General features: G+C 38.4%; 1 protein-coding gene across 2 annotated transcripts in view; it reads right to left on the reverse strand.

The window, feature by feature from the left end:
• The window catches only part of LOC309715120 (roundabout homolog 1-like), an 83,675-nt gene extending 66,835 nt beyond the window's left edge, over positions 1-16,840 (reverse strand). For both annotated transcript variants that reach the window (XM_082547966.1, XM_082547965.1), the window contains exon 1: positions 15,987-16,840. In XM_082547966.1, the coding sequence (XP_082404092.1) occupies positions 15,987-16,044 (58 nt within the window). In that variant the 5' untranslated portion in view covers positions 16,045-16,840. The remainder of the gene's footprint in view (positions 1-15,986) is intronic.
• Between the last annotated feature and the right edge of the window lie 4,626 nt (positions 16,841-21,466).

Here is a 21,466-nt window from a genome sequence, read left to right on the forward strand (position 1 = left end):
AGCTGGAAACAATGCTGCTTGAATGAAGAAGATGCTTAAAAAGCTCTGAATCATAGAGAAAAAAGATGTTTAGCAATCTTAACCACTACAAAGAAAAGCAAAACACATTCTGCAGCTTTTCAAACCAAATATTTAAAAACAGAAAAGGCAATCCCACCAATACTGCTGTGGGCAAAAACTGTAAATATTTAATCTGAGTGCAATTTTACACACTGTCTAGACATTTAAACCAGTATCAGAACAATACAAACAAGGCAGCCAGTGTGGCCTTCGGTCCCTGCTCACAACACACATGCTGTTTTCCTTGTTCTTAATTGTGTTGGGCTGATGCCTAGCGGTCCACAGAAGTCCCTGAGCTCCTTGGCATTACTGAAAGGCAATATCAGCCTGCCACAAGTGGCCCCCAAAAAGACCAGGCTTTATCTGCAAAGGGCCAGCAGCCAGCAGACAATCAGTATGCAAAAACATGCACAAAGGTGCACAATGGAGTGCACACGCACACAACAAAGGTCATTTGTAGCACCTATGAACCTAAAAATCTCTTTTTCCCTTCTTTTTTTTAGTTAGTCGTTCCTGAGGCAGTGCTGTTGTCTTGTACGGATGTCTGTGTAGTTTTGTTTCAGACAGTGAAGAAAAGAGGTGAATAGTGCATCTCTCTGGAGAATTAAATGCAGTAGAAAGTCAAACTATATTTGGATAACAAGGCTGGTATTTTGTATGCCATTCAAATTCTGAATATGTAAGGGAGAAAAGAATGCAAGGGGGGGATATATAATAGGAGGAAAAAAGATGTAATAATAGGGGAAGAGGGGCCTTTAAAATAACAAATCATAAGCACTGAGATTGTAATAACACAATGGGAATGTAATTTAGCACAATGTTGGTGGTCTTAGGTAGCCCACCCCAGTGTCATCTACTGTAGAATAATGTATGGATTTATGGCGCATGAAAGGGGTGTATGACAGTTTGGAAACAAGTCAAAGAAACATATCAAATAGCAGAACCAAATGAGCACACATGCTAACACACATTTCTGGACCCTCACTTGTAGTCTTGGGTTACAGTTTTCACCTCTGGTTCACATTCAGTCTCAAAATCTTGTTCTTCAGTCTTAAGATGTGCTTCTTAGACAATGTGCATAATTGTCTCTTTGTGGTTTGTCCAAACAAGCAAGTACTAGAAAAGCACCAAGTGTAGGATGCTGGAGACTTAGCAGCTTCCTCCTACCTTGTTGCTGGCAGCTGTATGACACGATCATACAGCTGCCAGCAGCAGAAAGAGTAACGCTGACGCCAAGACTACCAGAGTCTCTTGTGGTGGTAAATCTCTACCTCCAGTACAATGGAATTACCTGTGCTTGAATGACAATGCCATTTTGGAAAAGCAGGACTCAGAGACAGCTAATAAGGCAGGCAGATTTTTTTTGTGAGGCTTAAGAGTGTGCAATAAGTGGAACAGCTACATCTTGTTAAGGCAGTCCCTTTGTTTCAGTGTGGAAAAAGTCATTTAGCTTTCTTTTTTCGTGAGCCTTGGGCTAGATCGTGGATCAAAGTCCACACATTTAATGGAGAGGCAGAGATTTCCAGAAGCTTCTAAATTCGGTACTTGTGCATCAAATGACAGTGCATGTTTGAACAGACAGCTTCTCAGGGCAGAGTTTAAGGAAAGGGATTGAAACAAGACAGATTTAAAGGCTAAAAGAGCATCTGAGAGACCGCCATGACAAGTCACGCTGATAACCAAATGACCACCATAGTATCAACGAGCACTGCTGGAGCACAATAAAACTAACTGAACTTGATAAAATGCCTGAAGGTGTTTTGAGTTTTAGGTAGCAGCCAAAGGAGAAAAGGTGATATTTTTAAATTGAGGAGCCAGCAAGTGCCACATGAAAGTTGTTACTTCCACCTTTGGCCAGACATCTACATACACCTCAGTTTAAAAAAAAATAGTGGCTTCAGTATGAAATGACTTCTGCCTGGATAAGAAATGAGTGCTTCACAGACTTAACTAAGAGCACCAAGGTATTAGTGTGACAAGATGATAGTATGCAAGTGTTTGCTCTGCATCGCTGCATCACCTTGGGTATTTTAACCACATCTTATTATACTAAAATGTCAGCATAACACCTAACAAATCCACTTCTCTAAGGCCATGATCTCACTAATGTGGATTCAGCTTTATATCAAAAGGGACTGCAAGAGAGACCAGAGGCTTGTTTCACATAACTGTATAGTACTAAAGGTTACATGGACACAAAAGGTAAAATCCTGCATGGTGTAATAGTGATTTTAAAAGCAGCCCACATGGTCACTTACTATTAATTTTCTCCAATCTTGAATCATAATTATCACAAAAGGGGAGCTCGTAAATGTCGCATCTGCCCCCGTTACTTTAACAATTGATCAGTGTGAATGTCAAATGAGGAATATTCATATTATTTAACTTGTCATTTATAAAACTTGAAAGAAAGGGAAATATGATTAAACTACCAATCAAAGATGAGGCCTTGTGCTAAGGCTTTTAGGAAGGTTGATGTGCTATTGTTTAATGGCTCCGAGTTCTCACAAGAATACTGGCTTTAATAAGGCCACAGAAGTACATCATAGAGTGAAAAGTCTCATAAACAGATTAGGTTTTATTTTTCTACAATAACGACATGTTTTTCGGGGAAATATACAAGTGTGTTTTCTTGACGAACGTCAGAAGAGAAGATTCACCTCTTATGTCTGTTCATTAAAAAGCTACAGCCTGGAGGTAAAGTGATCTGAGCTTCTACTATAGCATATAACCCCCCATCAAACCACAACTCATTTTTACAGTTTTTACATTTTTTTTTACAGTTTCCTGTTTCCAGTCTTTATGCTGAGGTAAGCTAACCATGTCGTGCTAGTGGCTTCATATTAAAGATATGAGAGTTGCAACCATATTCTCAGCTCACTCTTGGTAGGAAATGCACTTCCCAAACTGTCAAGCAATCAGGCTACGCATCTGTGGTAGAGACATATAACAAAGATTCACACATACTCATTTGTTAAGTAAAACAGAAAGACGCAATGAATGCCAGACATTCCTTCTCAGGCTGTATAAACTACAATTAAGTGGAGCAGTTCAACACTGTCATTCACACAAGAATGCAAGAAAAGGAATGTGAGTGTGTTTTTGTGCCTGTGTGCGGCCAGGACAAGGTGTCTACAACCGCACTTTGTCTCATATTTTGCTGAAACATTTGATTTTGAATTGCATTTGTACATATGGTTATAATTACTGGGAAGTTATGATCAACTTTGGTTGCAATGCTGTAAATTAGGGTTTCTTTCTTCGCTTCCTGCAGCACAATGCGCAGTGAGGCAGTCTCCAGGGAGGACAGTCAAGGTCATGGACAAGATAACACCTCCCAACTGCAGCACCCAGATGTTCGGGGCAAGATATGAGCAGAGTGGAAATAGGCTTACCACAGGCCTAAAATTAGATTTAATGAAAATCTGGACTAAAGGCGTTTTCATTTTTCATTTATTTTTAAAATTATTCTGAGATTAATATTTAATGATTACATTCACAATTAAATGAATACCAAATTCCAACCAACCACCATTCCTTGCCTGTCCAATTAATCATTTGCATTCAATGAGATTATGAAAGTGCTTTGCCAAAGTCAACCATAGGGGAACCTCCATGAAAAATATTTATAAGAACATTGTTAATGAAAAACTTCAAGCACTTTCCCCAAGCTTCACATGTGTGGTTTAAATAAGCTGACAAAGGTAAAGAGCTTAAGGCTAAAGATATCTAGAGCTCAACCAGCAGCCTCAGTATGAATGATTGTATAAGCAGTGAAAAAACAAAAGCAGGTACAAGAAAATTCTTGAGACAAGTCACAAAAGAGAAAAGGGTGATGTAAGCAACTGACATTTCTTTTGTTAAACATATAAATCTGTAAACAATCTGTTGCACCTCCTTTTGTTTGGTAAGATAAAATATGTCAGCAAAGGTGGGAGTACGGCAACTCATTTTGAGTTATTTATTCACACTGACATCATGTCGCTATCGCCAGGCGCCGTTTCTGCAGGTCGTGCACCTCTCGATTTTTGTAACCCGGCCTTGTTGTGCTGCCGCCACCACAGCTGGGTTGAAGACACAAGTGTACAATCATCTTGCTTTTTACTGCCGTTTTAATGACACATCAGTACAGAAGCTCCCCGATTCACCGGTTACACAGAGGGAGATGTTGCAACAGTTTGAAAAGAAAACTCTGCAATCCCTTTGCTTTTGACTTTTCCTCCTATATCAGCACTAATGTTGGGTTTAATCTGAGTTGCAACACCTATCATTCAGGAAAATACTGCAGCAACTACCTGCACCATAACGTTGGGCATAAATGGATGTATGATGATGTTAATGGCGGGGCACAAAGCGAGCAATGCGGCAGGTATGCTGGTGCCTATAAGGGAAAAAATCTATCCAAACCTACCTGGCTCTGTGTGAAAAAGTAATTGAAGACACAATTAAACCTAATCACTAGTTGTGCCACACTTGGCAACAAGAACTGTAATCAAGTTTTTGCAATAACTGGCATTGAGTCTTTCAAATCATTGCAGAGAATTTTGGCCCACTTTTCTTTGCAGAATCCAGCCACATTGGAGGGTTTGAACATAAATGGCATGTTTAAGGTCACAAGAAAGCACCTCAATTGGATTTAAGTCCAGACAATGACTTTTAACCCTTTCCAGACTGATCCTTGTCAATGACTTTTTTTCTCAGCTGTTTCTTTAGATCGTGGCACGAAATGTTGCTTTTTGAGATCTTTCAGCCTACTTCACTTTGTCAGACAGGTTGTATTTAAGTGATTCAGCAGGTCTGGAAGTAATCAGGCCTGGGTGTGGCTAGTAACACTGAGCCTTTAAAAAAAATCTAGTGAATTACAATTGATTTTAGGTTTTTTGGAAAAAAAAAAAAAAAAAGCTAAGAAATCAGAAAGGGGGCAAATATTTTCTCACTGCACTGCATACAAAATGTGTTCTGTTTTTCTTTGAGCCAGAAATGACCAGGTTTGGACAAGAAGGTGGAGTACTAATTAATGAGCAGACACTAGCTAGCTTGATTCTTTCAGGCACATCCCTTCAGCTATTATGAACAGCTACTATAAAGGGGAATATTAGATCACAGACAGGCTGTACCAGCTGTAAATGTGTCTGTTTCTGCTGTAAATGTGATCTTTAAATAAAATCTGTTAGCAGCGGCTTGCAATCGGACATGGACATTTGAGAAGCTGCAGTTTTTGACACTTGTGTGTTTATAGGCTTAATTTTTGAGCCCTGGAGGTTGCTGTTTGGTTAAACCATACCCATCTTCTAAATTTTAAAGCTTCTGTGCTGTTTCTGGACTGCATCTTGAAGATTCTACCAAACTTAAAGCATCTATTCATAGACTGACAGACATCCTCTTCAAACAGCTGCAAAAGTGCTTTAAGCCTTTGTTGTACTAGTTTCTACTATAGTAGAGTGGGCAGTACCACATTTTGTCACACTTATACACATACAGACTCGCATAGTGAAAACAAAACCCAGACAGGCTCTTATGGCTGGTAAATAAAAGAGAGAGGAAAAAAAACACTTTGGGTTGCCATCTGTTAAATGCTCACTGGGAAGGTAACACACAATAAAGTCCCCTGGGCATACTCGAACCAGAACATTGCTGGTACATGATAATCATCTGAGCCAAGTAGGTCACCAGGACACATTAACTGCAGGATAAATCCATCAACCTGTCTATAACTCACATAAGGGGGCAAACATATTGCACGTGTCTTATGTCCCTGCAGAGAGAAAGAATCAGATAACTTTTTTCCCCTTTTGTATTAGTCCATTCATTCATTGCCGTTCAGCTTATTCTAATGCTGTTTAAAAGTAAAGTCTGCTGTGTGAAATATTGTCAATAGATTCTACATGTTTGGCTTTTTATGTGCTGACCATATTGTTTATTCCTACACCATATGCTAAGGTGAGATGATTTCAGTCGTTTATCTCCGGTACACTACTGCCTGGAAAGGCCAGTAGCCCATCTGAGAGGCTTATTCTCACTCCATTAAATGTTCACTGGAAAGTAAAGTGGCTGTACAGGCCATTGATTATCACTCAAGCAGAGCCCGAGAGCAAAACCTCCCATGAATAGAGAGACAGTGAATTGGCAAAAAGGTCATTTGTTATGATTACAGGAAAAACACACACACACACACACACACACACATTTGTATATCTGTAATGAATTATTACACATTTAGATTTTTTAATGAAATGCATTATTTAAAGTTTTTAAGTGTGTCTTATCATTTCACTAGCTGAAGCTACAGTGTAGTCTACAGTCTTAGTATAATCAGTTAAACTGAGTACACCAGACCACCTGTAGTCTATGTTTTTTCCTTCCCTGTGCCCTTAGAGACTTGAAACTTAAAAAATAAATGTTTTATTTAAATAAAACATTTTTTTCCTAAACTAAATAAATCAATACTTTAATGTCCCATAAGGCTCATGCTGCGCTATTGCATGTCACATGTGCATGACCTACATTTATTTTTGGTCCTAATTGTGCCCCTGGTAGTGACAGCCCAGATGTGAACTAACTGTCACACTGTGAAGGGAGCCAGACTTTGCCCAAAGCACTAAATTCAACTACAAAACTGAAGCACTATAATAGAAGTCTTTCTCATTGGCAAAATCCCATTTCATGCACAAACACATACTGTACACACGCTATTTATGCCATGTCATAATATTAATGGACACACGTACAATTAAACCCCCAAATAAGCTGGCAATTTCCTCCAAACCCTTCTTTCTTAAAGTCTCAAATTCTGTCTCTATAATGAAGACGCAGAACACGATGCCACAGTCATGGATTGTACAGATAGTTACAGCAAACATAAGATCTTATTAAGACAGTTATTATAGTTTTATAGCTCAATCAATTTCACCTGCTGTGCAATAAGCCCCAAATGTAGACATATACCTGATATACAGTATACATTTCATTGCCATAATAATAAGAGAAATAACAATAGTAATAAAAATAATGTCTTGGATTTTTTTTCAGGTGTTTTGGGGTATTTCTGTACATTTTAAATAGTAACATTTGGTGTGAAGCTAAAAAATCCATAAAAAATAGCCATAAAAAATAATACAGAAATTTCCTTCATGCTATATTGTTCTGTATTTTTTGGATTTCTCTTTTTTAGTGCTGCTGTTAGCATTGCAGATAGATTACACTGACACATATTCTACATTTTAGACAATATTCATGTTTTTATTCTTGCCAAGAATTATATTAAGATCAATTCTGTTCTCACCTGTGTCTGCAACAGGCAGATTATTAGTATAACTTAAATACTGAAAGGGGAATCTTTGACTAAAGACAAGGAAATCCATCCACAAGCGTCTCTGACGTTTACCAATTAACACATTAAGATTGTTAATAGTCTTCTTAATCTTAATCACTGGAAAGAAACTAAATGAGCACATTTCTTAAAATGGGCTCATTTCCTGCACATTAAGACATTAAAAATGGGTTGCGCTCTCAGTTTGCAAAGCACATTGCACTTTCTTATGATACTAACAGCCTGTTATCTTAGCTGGCTGACACCTGTTGGACTTATTCGTGCTACTTGTGGAACAAAGAAAAGGGAAATAAATATCTTCTGATTGCTTAACTCATCAGACCTTCAGGGAATCTGGTTTTTCAGACGTCCTTCGGTTCCTTGTAATGAGGAAACTCTCTGAAAGCTGGTTTTAACAAGTACTGAAGAAATAAAGCGTGGCATGTTACTTTTTACCCACAAATCAGCAGGTTCACCTGGAAATGCTTATGCAGCAGTGTATATGACATTTAAATGTAATTTTGTCTTTTCTCAAAACAGTTTCAAATCTTAGGTCTGAACATTTTAAAAACACCAACTGGTGTTTCACACATTGGCAGCGTTCATGCCAAGGAACCACATGTAAGTCTTATCAAAACACAGCTGCCGCTTCTGCTGCTGCTGGTGGTGCTATATTACCACCATAAAAACACATTCCTCATTTGAAATATTAGGCCTTAGTGGACTTGCGATGCGAAATGCAGTTTTAATCCAATTGAATCTGGGTTTGTTTTTTTTATCTTTCTTTAAAAAAATTTAGTATTTCCCACCATTTGTAAAACTGCTTAAAATAAATCATATAATAACAAATGGTGGTAATGCTATTTATTCAAACTGATTATGGGAGTTTGACTTCCCAGTGTCACACATAAAGCATGAATCAGTAATGCAGTAACATACAAGTGGCAAGAAAGCACAGCAGTGAGAGAATGAGAGCTGGCTTCTGGAAGTCTATAATATCCTGACCATTATTTCTTTATTTTTAACAATCCTGTCAGTCACTTCCACTCCACAGATATCATTCTTTTCACTCTATATCTGCTATTTGAAAGACTAAAGCACTGATAAGTTCAGGTTTTTGTTTTGTTGGGGTTTTTTTTTACTTCTGTAAAAGATAAAAGCTTACCATAGGAGAGGCCAATAGATTTTTTCAGGGTGATTACTCATGTGGCAGCAATTTGAGAATTTATCTGTGTGAACAGCTTTTTATTTGGCTCCATTTGCAATGGTGCTGTAGATCGCACGTGTTGGCACAGGCTCTTAGGTTGATTGTTGACGCATAAGCCCAGCTTTTGGGTTTGCTTTTGGATTCTTTGAAGGGTAATGATCCAATAACCTCTTTATGCTTTTGCGGTTATCAAAAAAAGGTGTTACTGAGGTAAAATGCTTCTTTGTGTGTTGTACAAACTTGTGTTAAGAGTTAACACGTTGTTTTCAGTTTCAGAAATAATGATGTAATGAGCTGCTTACAAAAGATTGTATTGACACAATGTAAACGCAGTTGATTTGTGGAAAATAAAACCAAATCTGGCTACAGTTCTCATTTGATCAAGTTCATGACAAAGTAGCTGTTTGAAGTCAGCAAAACACCGCAGGTATTTTTTTTTTTTGTGGATTGGATTTAAATATGGTGTAAATCTGCTCTTTTAGCTCTCATTGCATTGGGAAATCAAACACAACCTCTGTGAGATGAATGAGCAACTGAACTTTCTTTTTATCTCTGTTTTCATACAGATTCTGAACACGGGTTAATTAACGTATTTCACAACACCGTGACCAAAGCCTGCCGATGCCATCCCTGTCAACATTTGTTCCTTTCATTCTCTCTCATTAACCTGAGCCATTTTCTAATTGGATGAGACACTGGCCGGTGGCCTATCGTATCACTCAGCAAGCCTCAGTTTCACAGACTATCAAAAAATGGCCGGCAGGCACATTGAAGCCCAGCACTGCTAGAGAGAAAATTGAATCTAGTAAGCAGGCAAAGCCCGGCTTTATTACAATATTAGTTTCAGCCTTATTTACACAAAGTCTAGAGCTGAATTCAAAGATGGAAAATTCTTGATGAGAGCAGGCAAAAAATAAAAAGAGTTCTTTTTCTTGTGGAGTGGCTGAGAAAATTATAGAAAATGAAGAAAATGGTTATTCAATTAAAATGGTTATTATTCAGCGATAGCAGTGAAAGATAAACTGAATACAATGTGCATCATACATTTGTAACATGTATGTTTGATGCTTTTACAGCATGCTAAATTAGCTGTCAGATGCTCATAACCCTCTATTAAAAAAACAAAAAACACCAAACATGACTGACGTTAACATTTTGCATGAATATATATTTATATTTCCTAACTTTACCAAAGTTATAGGTTTTAAAGTTAAGAATACTTTGAATCTTTACACACAGAGTCCACATGTCCATGCATATGGTGACTAACACATAGGGCACATATTTTCCACTGTCTTCACAAGCTAATGAGAGTTAATATCAAAACACTTGAGATGCTTTCACCTGCACCAACCTCTGTCTAATGACGGGAATATTGGGTACAGTGTTTGGCTTTGAGGTTCTGTTCGTCTGTTCGAGACTGTTGCGTTTCATCTCAGCGTCTGAATTTGACTGACATAAAATTCTAATATATTATTAGCACCCAGTGGCTCGGTTCCATATACTTGAGAAGCTGACACCACACCATCTGTCACTATCCTGGTGTCTGAAAATATCCAGTGTGATGAAAAGCTCCTCTTAACTTTTCTTCTAAAACATGTTTGGAATATATTCAAATATGAAACTTCAGTCTTTTTGTTATTATACTTCAACATGCAAAACAACGTACTGTTTATAGAGTGATTAATTCACAATATATTGTGAAATTTTCTTTTTTTGAGGCGGGTTTCCTAAAGTAGATCACACTAAAAAGTCATTTTCATATGAAAGTTCAATATCCTCTGTTTCTCAGCAAGATTTATCTACTGCTCATCAAACACTCTGCTTCCACAAACGTCCACATAAAAGAAGTGTACTAACTCAGACTGCATAAAAAATGCCACTTAGGCTAATGTATATCCTGTAAGTTGCATGTTAAATTTAAATTATGTATTAACAAATAGATGCCAGTTAATATTTCCTTAGAATGTTTTACAGTCAAGCATCGCTTTCCCAACACTTTTCCCAACAGACTACCCATGCACTACCCAGGAACAACAAAACCCTTTCCCACCCCAATGCTGACAAAAAATCCTAAATGAAACACTGATCCAAAGCACAGTGTTTCAAGTGCTAACTAATAATAGGTGCCCTAATTAAAAGAAATTTATGCACGTTTCGGGCTCTTCGGTGGGAGACGCTCTGGTGGGAAACAGTTCTTTATGCTGAAGTCTTCACATAGAGAGCTTTGAAGCTTGTCAGTAATGACGGGGAGAGACAGGAGACAAATAAAGGTGAAAGATGAGAAGGATTGAGGAAATGGGTAATGTGCATTGCTGATGGAGTCTATCGCAATCCTCAGCCATTTTCTTTGGTAGCCTGTGTTACTGTATAGGTTTAACAGTCAGAGGTAGCCTAATAGATATGTAAGAGAATATATGTGGTTTTCCACGTATGTCTGAGCTTTACGATGGAACGACTTCTAAAGACCTATCAAACAGAATATTGACTCTATTGATTACTGGTATGCCTGGATGGAAAGGAGATAACTCAGAGAGGTCACTTCAAGAAGTATCTCTGAGGTCATGTTACTCTGACCCTTTCAAATCCAAACCCTGGAAGAATAGATAATTACATTTTAAAGTATTGCCACCATTATAGCACTCCAATCACTGCTAGCACCAATGGGAAATGGGTCCCAATGATAAATTTCAGAGATTTCCCTGAAAATATCAGCACAGCATGCCTTAACCCATCTTGACTGTCAGAGAATGAAACAACAGATTATGCAGATTAACCACACACTTTGGGCGCAGAATATCACAATATTTATAAAACCTCAGGACAATGGAGAGCTGATTTATTTAGAGAAGTAATTATCCTAAGTGCTTCAACACACAGACATAGCTGGACAATAACCTCAGAACAGGAAACTATGGCCAGAGGAGTACAAACAACCCAGAGAAAACCACAAACCCACAGCCATTTCTGAAGCTTAGACGTTTTTCTCTCCAGATGAGCAAAGCTATTGCTTTACTATTTAAGGTTTTCTTGACAGGGTTTGAGGAATGAAGAACAACACCACAGATTGACAAGCATAACAGCCAAATTAAAAAAATAAATAAAAATAAAGGTTGGCTTTTCAGGTCTTTCCATTTAGTGTACAATACAGTTTTTGTGCATGTAAATAGTCTGCAAATTTGGAGAGATCATACCAAACTATTTTTTTTCTTCTCAAAGAAAATATTGCTGCTGAACAAAGCCTGCAAAGCTCACCAAATGTTGGGGGGGGGGGGGTCTTGATCTGGATTCATGCCAAATGAACAAAACTACATTGATTTTCTATATATTATATCACTCTGATTGAATACACAGTGAGTTAACAATTACACTGAGACATAAAGTTATATTTTATGCTGAGCTTTATGCTTTTAATAATGTTTTAATTATAACAACATAATTTGATTCACACATGCATGAGTTGCTGTTACACTTTATTAAGTTGTGACACTGTATAAATATTATCCTGTTGAGGTAAACAGTTTAAACTCTTATTATTACATTATTTTTTTGGTTTTTTGTTCTATTTTTAAAATGTGACTTGAAAAGACTGAGACAGTAGTAGAGATTTGTGAAGATCCTCCAGGCAAGCAACCTGCTACCTTTGCAGGGGAGGCAGACAATAATCGATCCCCCTCAAAATGAGATGTGCAAGCACTTTTGCCTCTCTGTGTATATGTTTGTGTGTCTGTGCGAAGGTGTGATGACCTGTTGCCCACAGGCCCAGAGGCACTCGTCGAAGCTCCCAGTAGCTTGTTCCTCCCCAGGCAAGCAACCACATTCAGCCCCACAGCACCACAAGAAACAAGTGAGTAAACAAGGGAAGCAATTATGAATCACAGCTTTCAGCAGACAATCTGAAAACACACATTAAAAACAAGCTCCCGCTAACAGCATTGCGTATGCATTTATGCACATTCAGGCTGAACCAAACAATTGCAGCAACATCTGCAGGGGTTTGGGGGAGTAAACATGCAGCCTTAGTTATTCTGTTTCAACAGTTCTTGATGGGCCAGCTTCTCATGAGTAAATGCTTGTGTCAAACAACCTTCATGTGAAACGACCTAATTTTTTTACACTCTCTGATCTGGATGCTTTGAATGACAATGAAAAATTCCACTAAGATTTAGGATGTCTATCACATTCAAATGGTTAAAATGAAGCATCCATACAATCTGATGTTCAGATGTATAAGTCTGATGTATCTTAAAGAGCAGTAAGAAAAACATAAAGCTACTGGAACTCATGGGGACACATAAATCTGCAACCAGCTCAGGGTTGTTTAAGAAGCGTGTACTCAGTCAGTGTGAAGAAGACCCCACATACTGGTGTATTCAAACCAAAATAAACATTCATGAAGGTTCTTTCCAACACATGTCTACTGTAGCTTATAAGCTGCATTATTCCTAAGGAACACAATTTCAACCAACAAACAAAAGAATTCTTGGCATACAAAGACATCCTATCAGCCCTATCATCCATAGCAAAGAAATCCTCATTAGTAGTGGAAGTCATCTCATCACTGTCACCATCACAATGACTGTAGGGAGTCTTGTTAGCTTAGTGTCAGCTTCCCCCAGTCAAACCATTATTGTTTGAAGTCTAGCTCTGAGTAACAGGTGCTGGACGTTTTGTCCAGCCACAAAAGTCAACCTATAGCATACAGGACACGAAACAAAATGATAAGTATGTGTGATCTGTGACCTGCGTACAGCAAGCTCCAGGAGGTAGGCCAGATGTTTCAGCTAAACTACCCTCTGCGGAGTTGCTGTTCACAGCGATGATAAAATTGGGCTGTGTCCTGCTGGTCTCTGAGTCCCTCTTGTACTTAACAATCATACTGACTGAGAATATGGTTTTGCTATCAGTAAGCTAATCCACTGATAGTGCATGGATGAGAAGGTTTATAAAGGTAAGATGTCACCTCAGAGGATTTGGATACTTATTGCTAAAGGCTAAAGTAATGATCCTAGTGACAGTTAAGCTGGCAGTGTTTTTATAATGATCCTCGACTTAGTTTGAAAGCGTAGCTGTAAAACAGTCATCTTAATGAAGAACAACAGAATGGGCCGATCTTATATTTTCCTGAAGTACCTTTTTATGCAGTCTTTGCAGACCTTTAAACAAAGCAGGTAGAATAGTGAGACAACAACGCTCTGGGGACGCATAATTAAGATGTGCACATGGGAAGAAAAGGAAAAGGCCATCTCGACAAGAGCACGTGCTTTTTTGTGCGTCATTTAGATTATTGAACATCATCCTTATTACCTGATTTATTACTTAAAATGACACCAATAGCTGAAGGTTTCTGTGTATGATCAAGTCACCAAACATCCAGCTTGAAGAGCTGGATATTTGCCATATTTAGGTGTGTTTATATTAAACACATTAGAAATGGGAAAACGATGTAATCGTTCTGATTGCAATTTGGACCATTTGCAAGAGAAATGGCAGCTATCTCCAGTATAAACTCTCTATAATCAATCATAAGAGCATTCTCTCATGGGTTCAAACTGTGGTATTGCATGTACTCTGCACCTAATAGCTTCTTCCAACTCACTTGGTGACCATTTGTAATAAAAAATGTCCACTGCATTAGTCAAAAGAGAATGAAGTAAATACTGTTAAATACTGTTATTAGTACTTGGCCTTCTACTAAGGGGTTAATTTCTGTTCACATTAACCACACAGAAGTTATTATGTTCACTTTAAACTTCCTCTTGCCAGTTTGCTTCTTGTATCCTGACAAAAAATAGCATTGAGTAGGTGCCTATGGCTATAGATGATTATAGTTCAGAGACATTTTTTTTTTAAACTAGATGAGTGAGCCGTACTTCTCAAATCTCCCTGAAAACTCTTGGAATTATGCGGTTACCAAATTTGTCAGTGTGCAAATTTACAGACAACGTACTGGAAAATTGGTGTCACGCACATTTTAGTGCTCTTGGTGAAGAGGATGGGCAAGCTTTAGCGTGTTTCCCCCTTTTTTTGACTGACCACTGAAATTTAAGAAAAGAGCAGGTTAAAAGCTGCATTATAGCCACGTTACTGTTTTTGCGTTCATGAAAGTGGCCTGGAAGACCATTTAGGACATATTCAGCGGTTTGGAAAGTGTGAAGTAAATACAACTATGTTTATTTTAAAGAATGTGATCCAAAAGTAAGGTTGTGTTTAAGCCACACGTCTTTTCTGAAGTTATTTGAGCTGCTGTAGCCTTTGGAAGAATCACCTTGTGTGCTGTCAAGGAAAGGAAGTTCTGCATCAGATAAAACCATCACTCAGTGTCAGACACTTACGAAAGCTCTAGTGCTGAAAACACAGCAGTTCCTTTGCAGCTTGTGGCCACTGTTAATGTTACTGACAGCTGCCTCTGCTTTACAGAGTGAACGAGTCTGGCGCCAGCACAGAGTATCAGGGTTTCTTTAAACGAATAAATAAATAAATATATAAATAGTAAATGAAACAAATGTCATTTCATGTGTTTTGAGTCTAAAGTGCATTCAGAAATACGCATGCACACATATTAAGGCTACATTTGCAAACATTTGGAAACGCGTGCTTTCAAATGGTCATTGTGGGTTATTCAACATGAGCCAATACATCACAATAAATTGCACAAAACACTCCAATAAAACCTTTCTTTCAGGTTATGCACCCCCAACCTCCACCTGTGACTTCACTGCTCAAGGTTAACCTTGGCCATTCAATAGACAAAAATAAAACTCTGTGGGTAATAATCAATGTGCATACTGGTAATCCAAAAGCTTTTCTCTTTTTTCAGTCTTTGTCTCAGATTTCTCCCAGTGAGAATGATGTTTAAAGATGGCTGGTGGCTGATTTCCCAACTTGCAGTGCCTGAACATGAGAGGATATTTTGCAGAGCCTCTGTTCTTAAGTACACCCCTATATAATGAATTTAAAAAGGCGACAACCTACCACATCCAGCTAACTCCTCCTGCACTTAGTCATGTAAATGATCTCATGCTATTGCAAAACTGAGAGTTCTCACATAAACTTAACAGCAGCCCATGCATTCAGCTGTGAGCTCCAATGAATTATAATAAGTGGTTTATAAAAAGTATTTCACTGGACAGCAGGGTCACCTCCAGCTACTCCAGTCAGCACGCAGCATGGGTCAGGGGCCACACACTGGTACTGCAGTCTGCAGAGAGCAAAGGTGACCCAAATACCTGCGGGCTGCTGTTACAGATACAACTGAGAAAATCCATCATCTTCTTTCCCTTCACTTTCTGTTTCACCATCGCTACATTTTTGCATATGCACGTGCCCATCGGGTATTATTTGGAAACTTTCCATCACTAGAACACAGGCTGAGAGGGGAAAAATGTTTAGGCAATAAGCAACTCATACCTGAAGAAATGTTTAGAAATACCAGCAGAAGGTAAACTCCTGTGAGATAAGCAGGCATCTCTAAGAGCAGCTGGAAACGGTGTTAATCCAGTGAGAATGCGTTTTCTTGTCTATTTCATCTAATTTAGGAAGTTCTACAGCAGAGCCGAAGACAGAGGGGGGATCGGGGTGGAGGGAGAGTTCCTGAGCTCCGCGGTAATACAGACAGTAATGTTCACAACTGCTCCTCGGACACTGAGTTTGTGTTTGAATCAAAGTTCGAATCAGTCGGAGACATCCTTACGGGTTATCCGACAAGTAGCCCTAATCCACTCAACACCACTTGGATTTTCTCCACTCCCACTACCCAGCTCCTCACTTCCAAATGCCGCTAACTTCACGGAATTCATCTGGGATCAGATTTGTCCGACTTCGAAAGAAGATTTTCGCAGCTGAATGAAGAGAAAGGATCGAGAAGAAGAAGAAGAAAAAAGATCCGAAACGTCCACTTGCAGTCACTTTAATGGTTTAAAAATGTGTAGTGTTAGCCCGATTTAGTGGGACTGACGCTGGTTGGATGAGGCGCCGTGCGTCTCTGCGCTCAGAGCTGGTCTGGCTTGCCTACCCAGTCACAGGCTTTTCTGTTGTGCAGAGGAGATTCCTGCGAATCAGGCACCATTTAACCGCATACGGATACACTGACAGCAAAAAGGCTCCAGTTGGCTTTGCATCGTGCTCAACTTTTTTAAAGATGAGGCTGAAGAAGTCTAATATATGTCATAAAACCATCGGAACACGGTATATCCAGTTTAAGAAATTAAATAGCAAAGTGTCACAAGATCATGTAACACATCAGGCAACTCCAGCAACATCAGTCCTGTTTAATGAACGGCGGCAGCCTGCAGAGGACTATAGTAAACTCCAACTAAACCCTTTGTCAGGTGCCCATCATTACCCAATATTTTAAGAAGTGCTTTTAGTCACATGCAGATTTCCCCCATCTAAACTACACTCGATATTTTAAAGTGTGACTACTGCTGAAGTGAACAAATGACCTTGATGAATGATTTATACTATTTTTATCCCACCATCAAGGAGAGAGACGTGCACTGTGTTCTTATTATATCCAAAAGGGACAGGTTCGGGCAACACACAAAGAAGTGCTACAATCTTAATGAGCTGGTAAAGTGTGCCTTCATCTGTGAGGCTGAAGCGTCACTGTGCTTTTCAGGGAAATTGAAAAAATCGATCCAGCTCGCACCCTGTGACCCCCACTCATACTCCTGTGAAATTAGATGATATTTTAAAGTGCGTTAGAAATGTAATATCTCGTGGATTGTGTCCTAATGTCACGTTGAAGTAATAACTGGACATCCTCAGTTATAATCCGATTAAATAAATACTTTCTATCGATAAAGAAAACTATAAACTTGGCAGTTGGTCTAATTCTCTAACCTAGTGAACCAAAGAAATGTATTTGTTGTCTGAGCAGGTCCGGGCTCCCTCTGCTGGCTGCAAGAGCGCAGCACAGTCCATGGGAAGGATCGCTCCTGAGAAATTTCGCTTCTCCTTTAGAAATTTAGAAGTACAGAAGTAGTGATATTAAATGTTAACGTTGAATTCTGACTCTGTCACCCCGGATCATTACTAATGCAACAGGATTAATACTTTGTTTTTGTCTTCTAAGTTCAGTATGTTAAATGTGTGTGTGTGTGTGTGTGTGTGTGTGTGTGTGTGTGTGTGTGTGTGTGTGTGTGTGTGTGTGTATGAACCTTTCTGTGTTGACTGTCATATCTAATTTATTGATAGCCAAAGTCATTTAGAGACATGCGCCTTTATAATTCAGCTCGCAAATAAAGAACAATTTCAAAAATATAAAAACTTGAATGGTGTGTTTTGCTGTACTAAGTCACTAGTCATTAAAATGTGTTCAGAATTTGCAAATTAATGATGAGACATCCCATTAATCTCTTTGCTCTCTCTCCTACATATGCTGCTTTTATAGATGGGTAAAAGTATTGGTATTGATAGTGGTAGTGGCAATATTAGCCCTGTAATTACTTGCATTGGATTGATACCAAAATTTGGAGTATGGCACAGCAATACCTTATATGTTTATTTTTCTGTATGCACACACGCTCCACCCACCCGCAGTTCAAATCTAAGAAAGATAGCTTAAAAGGAGCTAAAATGGTTTGTTTCAGACAGATTTTAAAAAATAAATAAGTATTATTTTGAACCGTGAATCATGCAAAGCCACTCTAGCAGAGTAGAAAAAAACTGAAATATAATAAATTTGGAAATGAGCACAATAGGTACCCCTCAATTTTTGCAATAAAAAAGCATGCATTTAAAAAATTCCTCCACATATCTGACTGAAATTAGTAACAAAAAAGGAGTAAACAGTAATTATGCATTTAGGGCAAATGTGACCACCCTCTCATGCCACAGAAGTGGTAATCTTCAGTAGCTTCTGCTCTTTTAAGTCACATTTAGACTGAACAAAGTTTACTTACTCAGCCGTCCCTGCCCTCATGCCTCAAATCCTGTAATTGCCCATTGTGGACCTCTGATGGCTCTGTCGAATGCATTCAGCTTTCCATGCCAAGACATCACAGCTGGTAAACAACCAGTAAAATATGGGAAATTACAGTCTCACTATGAGCTCTCGTCTGGCTTCATAAAACACGCACTCAATGGCTTTCATTGTAAACACCTCTGATTCTCTGCCGCCTTTATGCATTTTCTACCTTTCTAAACCATTTATAGTGTTAAAAATAATTTTAACAACACAGTGATATTAAAAAAAATAATTGGACAGTGGTTTCCTCCATTATTCACTTTTAATTATTTACTGCACATATTGCATTTTCCTTCTTATTTTCCCAAAGGGGGTCTCTGTTTGCCTACATTTCTTTCATTACTTGCACGTAAATATCATCCCTGCAATATGACTCTCTGGCAGCCCAGTTGGCTGAGACTATAAGGAAGAGCAGGCCTGTGATTGTATTGCAAGACATATCGTTTGGTGATGTAATAACTTCATCATTAGTCTCAATTTACTGAATTAATATGAATATACTGGCTGGAATCACAGTAGAGCTAAAGAACAACAAAAAGAAGATAAACAGAGGTTCACCCATGCCTCTTTTGTTTTATGCATGCATGGCCTCTACATAATGCCAGGTGAAGTATGCGCCGCTAAATGCAGAGTTTGTGAATTCTGTTGTGTATTTCACAACCCAAAGCACCAATATTTCCAGGAACAGATGGTGTAAAATGAAAAAAAAAATGAACACAAAGACGTGCACGTCTTCACGACAACACAGCGCATTTAATGGCAAGGAATTCAAGGAGAGCGTGCCAAGTACTGAGACCTAATTTTATTTATTTATTTCACCCCAGAGTGGATATCCAGTTGGTTCTCATCCAAGGGAGAAAATATCTCCAGTAAGCACAAAGCCAAATCGCCCCTCTTCCCCCTCCCAAAAAAATATATTTACAAAAAAATAAATAATTTGGAATCTCAACAGAGCAATAAACTTGGCCTCGATCGTCTGTTAAGCACTATCAACTGTTTTTATCCACTAAAGATGCAGACAGGTTTTAAAAGCTGTTACACACACACAAAAAAGATCTTTCATGATATTTTTTGCTCATACCAGTTGTGCATGTGACAAATCACTGCCATTAGCAGCTCCTTTTCACATATTTTACCCATTACTAGCTGTAATTTCCATGCTGATTCACCGCTCTTTGCTCCTCATCTGACAGTTCATTGGCTTTTTCATGTCTTGTTTGCATCATAGTTGTCAAATGCCTTTCACTACAGTTGCTCAGGGTCATGCAAAGTACTGAGGCAAAATGAGAAGCAGCCCTTGCCTTCACATTTAACAACACAGTCAGAAAAGCTGATGCAACAGCCATGCCTTCTGTTTTTCTCGGTCTTCCTCCAAACTGGCAGCTGCCCGGATGGTCTCATCATTCATTAAGACTTGGATATCTTTTCAACTTTGCGCCATCTCACAGTATTTTTTCTTTCCTTGCTGGTCTACTAAGATTTTAGATGTGAGAAAGGGATCAAGAATTCCACTTTCACCCATTAGTGCCACATAAACTAACAATGGAACTCCACTTTTGATTTCATAATAGAAAAAGAAAACATCTTCATGGTGCCCATTATGGATTAGAAAAACACACTCACATAATTATTATGGCATGTCATTTTCTGTTTGTGTTTGACTTAACTTTGCTTCAGAGGCTAGGAAGAGTGCTCAGCATATAAATCAGTTTATTGAGGGCGATTTTTTCATCTTCAGAAACCACAGAGACAGAAGAACACTTAAATGTTTAGCTTTGTTCCACCACAATATACCCCCATGTCAAAGCCCTCACCATAAAATGTCAGAGCAAAGGGATAGAGGATTGAACTGTGTTGGCTTTGGACACAGGACTTGCGGTCGACAGCTGCTGAACTGGCATTAAATGGTATTAGAGTCTTTGTCAGCAAAAGGAAATGTGGTATTCTTCCTGGGAAATGGGATCAAAATTGTGTCTTTCAAAGGACAAATACAGAATCAGCACATCCTGGGGCAACACTTCACCGGCAGCTTTGTTGAAGCTTATTTCAGATGCTTCTTTGAAGCTATTTTGCAAGATAAAACCAAAGCAAAAGCAACAGGATTAGTTGAACAACTACTGGCAATAGAGAATGCAATGAAAAGTAAATGCAAACTAGGAACATGCAAGCATAAAACCAAATTAATTCCAGAATTCTGCACATTGTAGTCACAACGACACGATGCTTTACACAAGACTGATGAGTGGATCATACCTTTATACCCCTGGTTGTTGCCTTGTTCGACTTCCTGTTCAGATGCGGGCGACTGGGTGATGACCTCATGGTTTCCTCTGTGTTTGTCTATATTTGTTTGCATGGAAAAACAACAGCAAGTGTAAAAAAAATACAGTATTTTTTGACCTACATAATATATGTAATCTATATCTTCATGGCCTAAATGTATCCACAAACAGTAAACTACACTGAAAATTGTTGCAGAATGATTGTGAACACCGTAAGATAGGTTTTTTTTTTTTTTTAAATGAACAAATAAATGTAAATCATCTCTCAGTACCCAAAAGAAAGAAGCATTTTTAACAAAGAAGTTTTATGAACTTCAGTTGACATTTTAGAAAAGGACTTGAAATGATGACTGGGCTGGTTGAAGTGAATAAATAGATGAAGTTAAAAAGATGTTTCCCAGTAGATAAATACATTTTGCTTTGGAAGCACATTTTTATAAATGCCAACCCTGTGAAGTATATTCAAATTTAATCCTGCAGTAGCAGAAAGGAGTGTACAAGTTTTCCTAATGACTTAGTCACAAGAGGAATGTGATCTTTTATGTGTAAGCCGAAACTAAATCTAATGCAACATCAATTATGATATAAAAAATTTAGCTTGGTATGCAGTAAAACTTTTGTATAGCTTACTGACATTC

The sequence above is a fragment of the Aulonocara stuartgranti genome, assembly GCF_965226115.1.
Source record: "Aulonocara stuartgranti genome assembly, chromosome: 10".
Lineage (NCBI taxonomy): Eukaryota > Metazoa > Chordata > Actinopteri > Cichliformes > Cichlidae > Aulonocara > Aulonocara stuartgranti.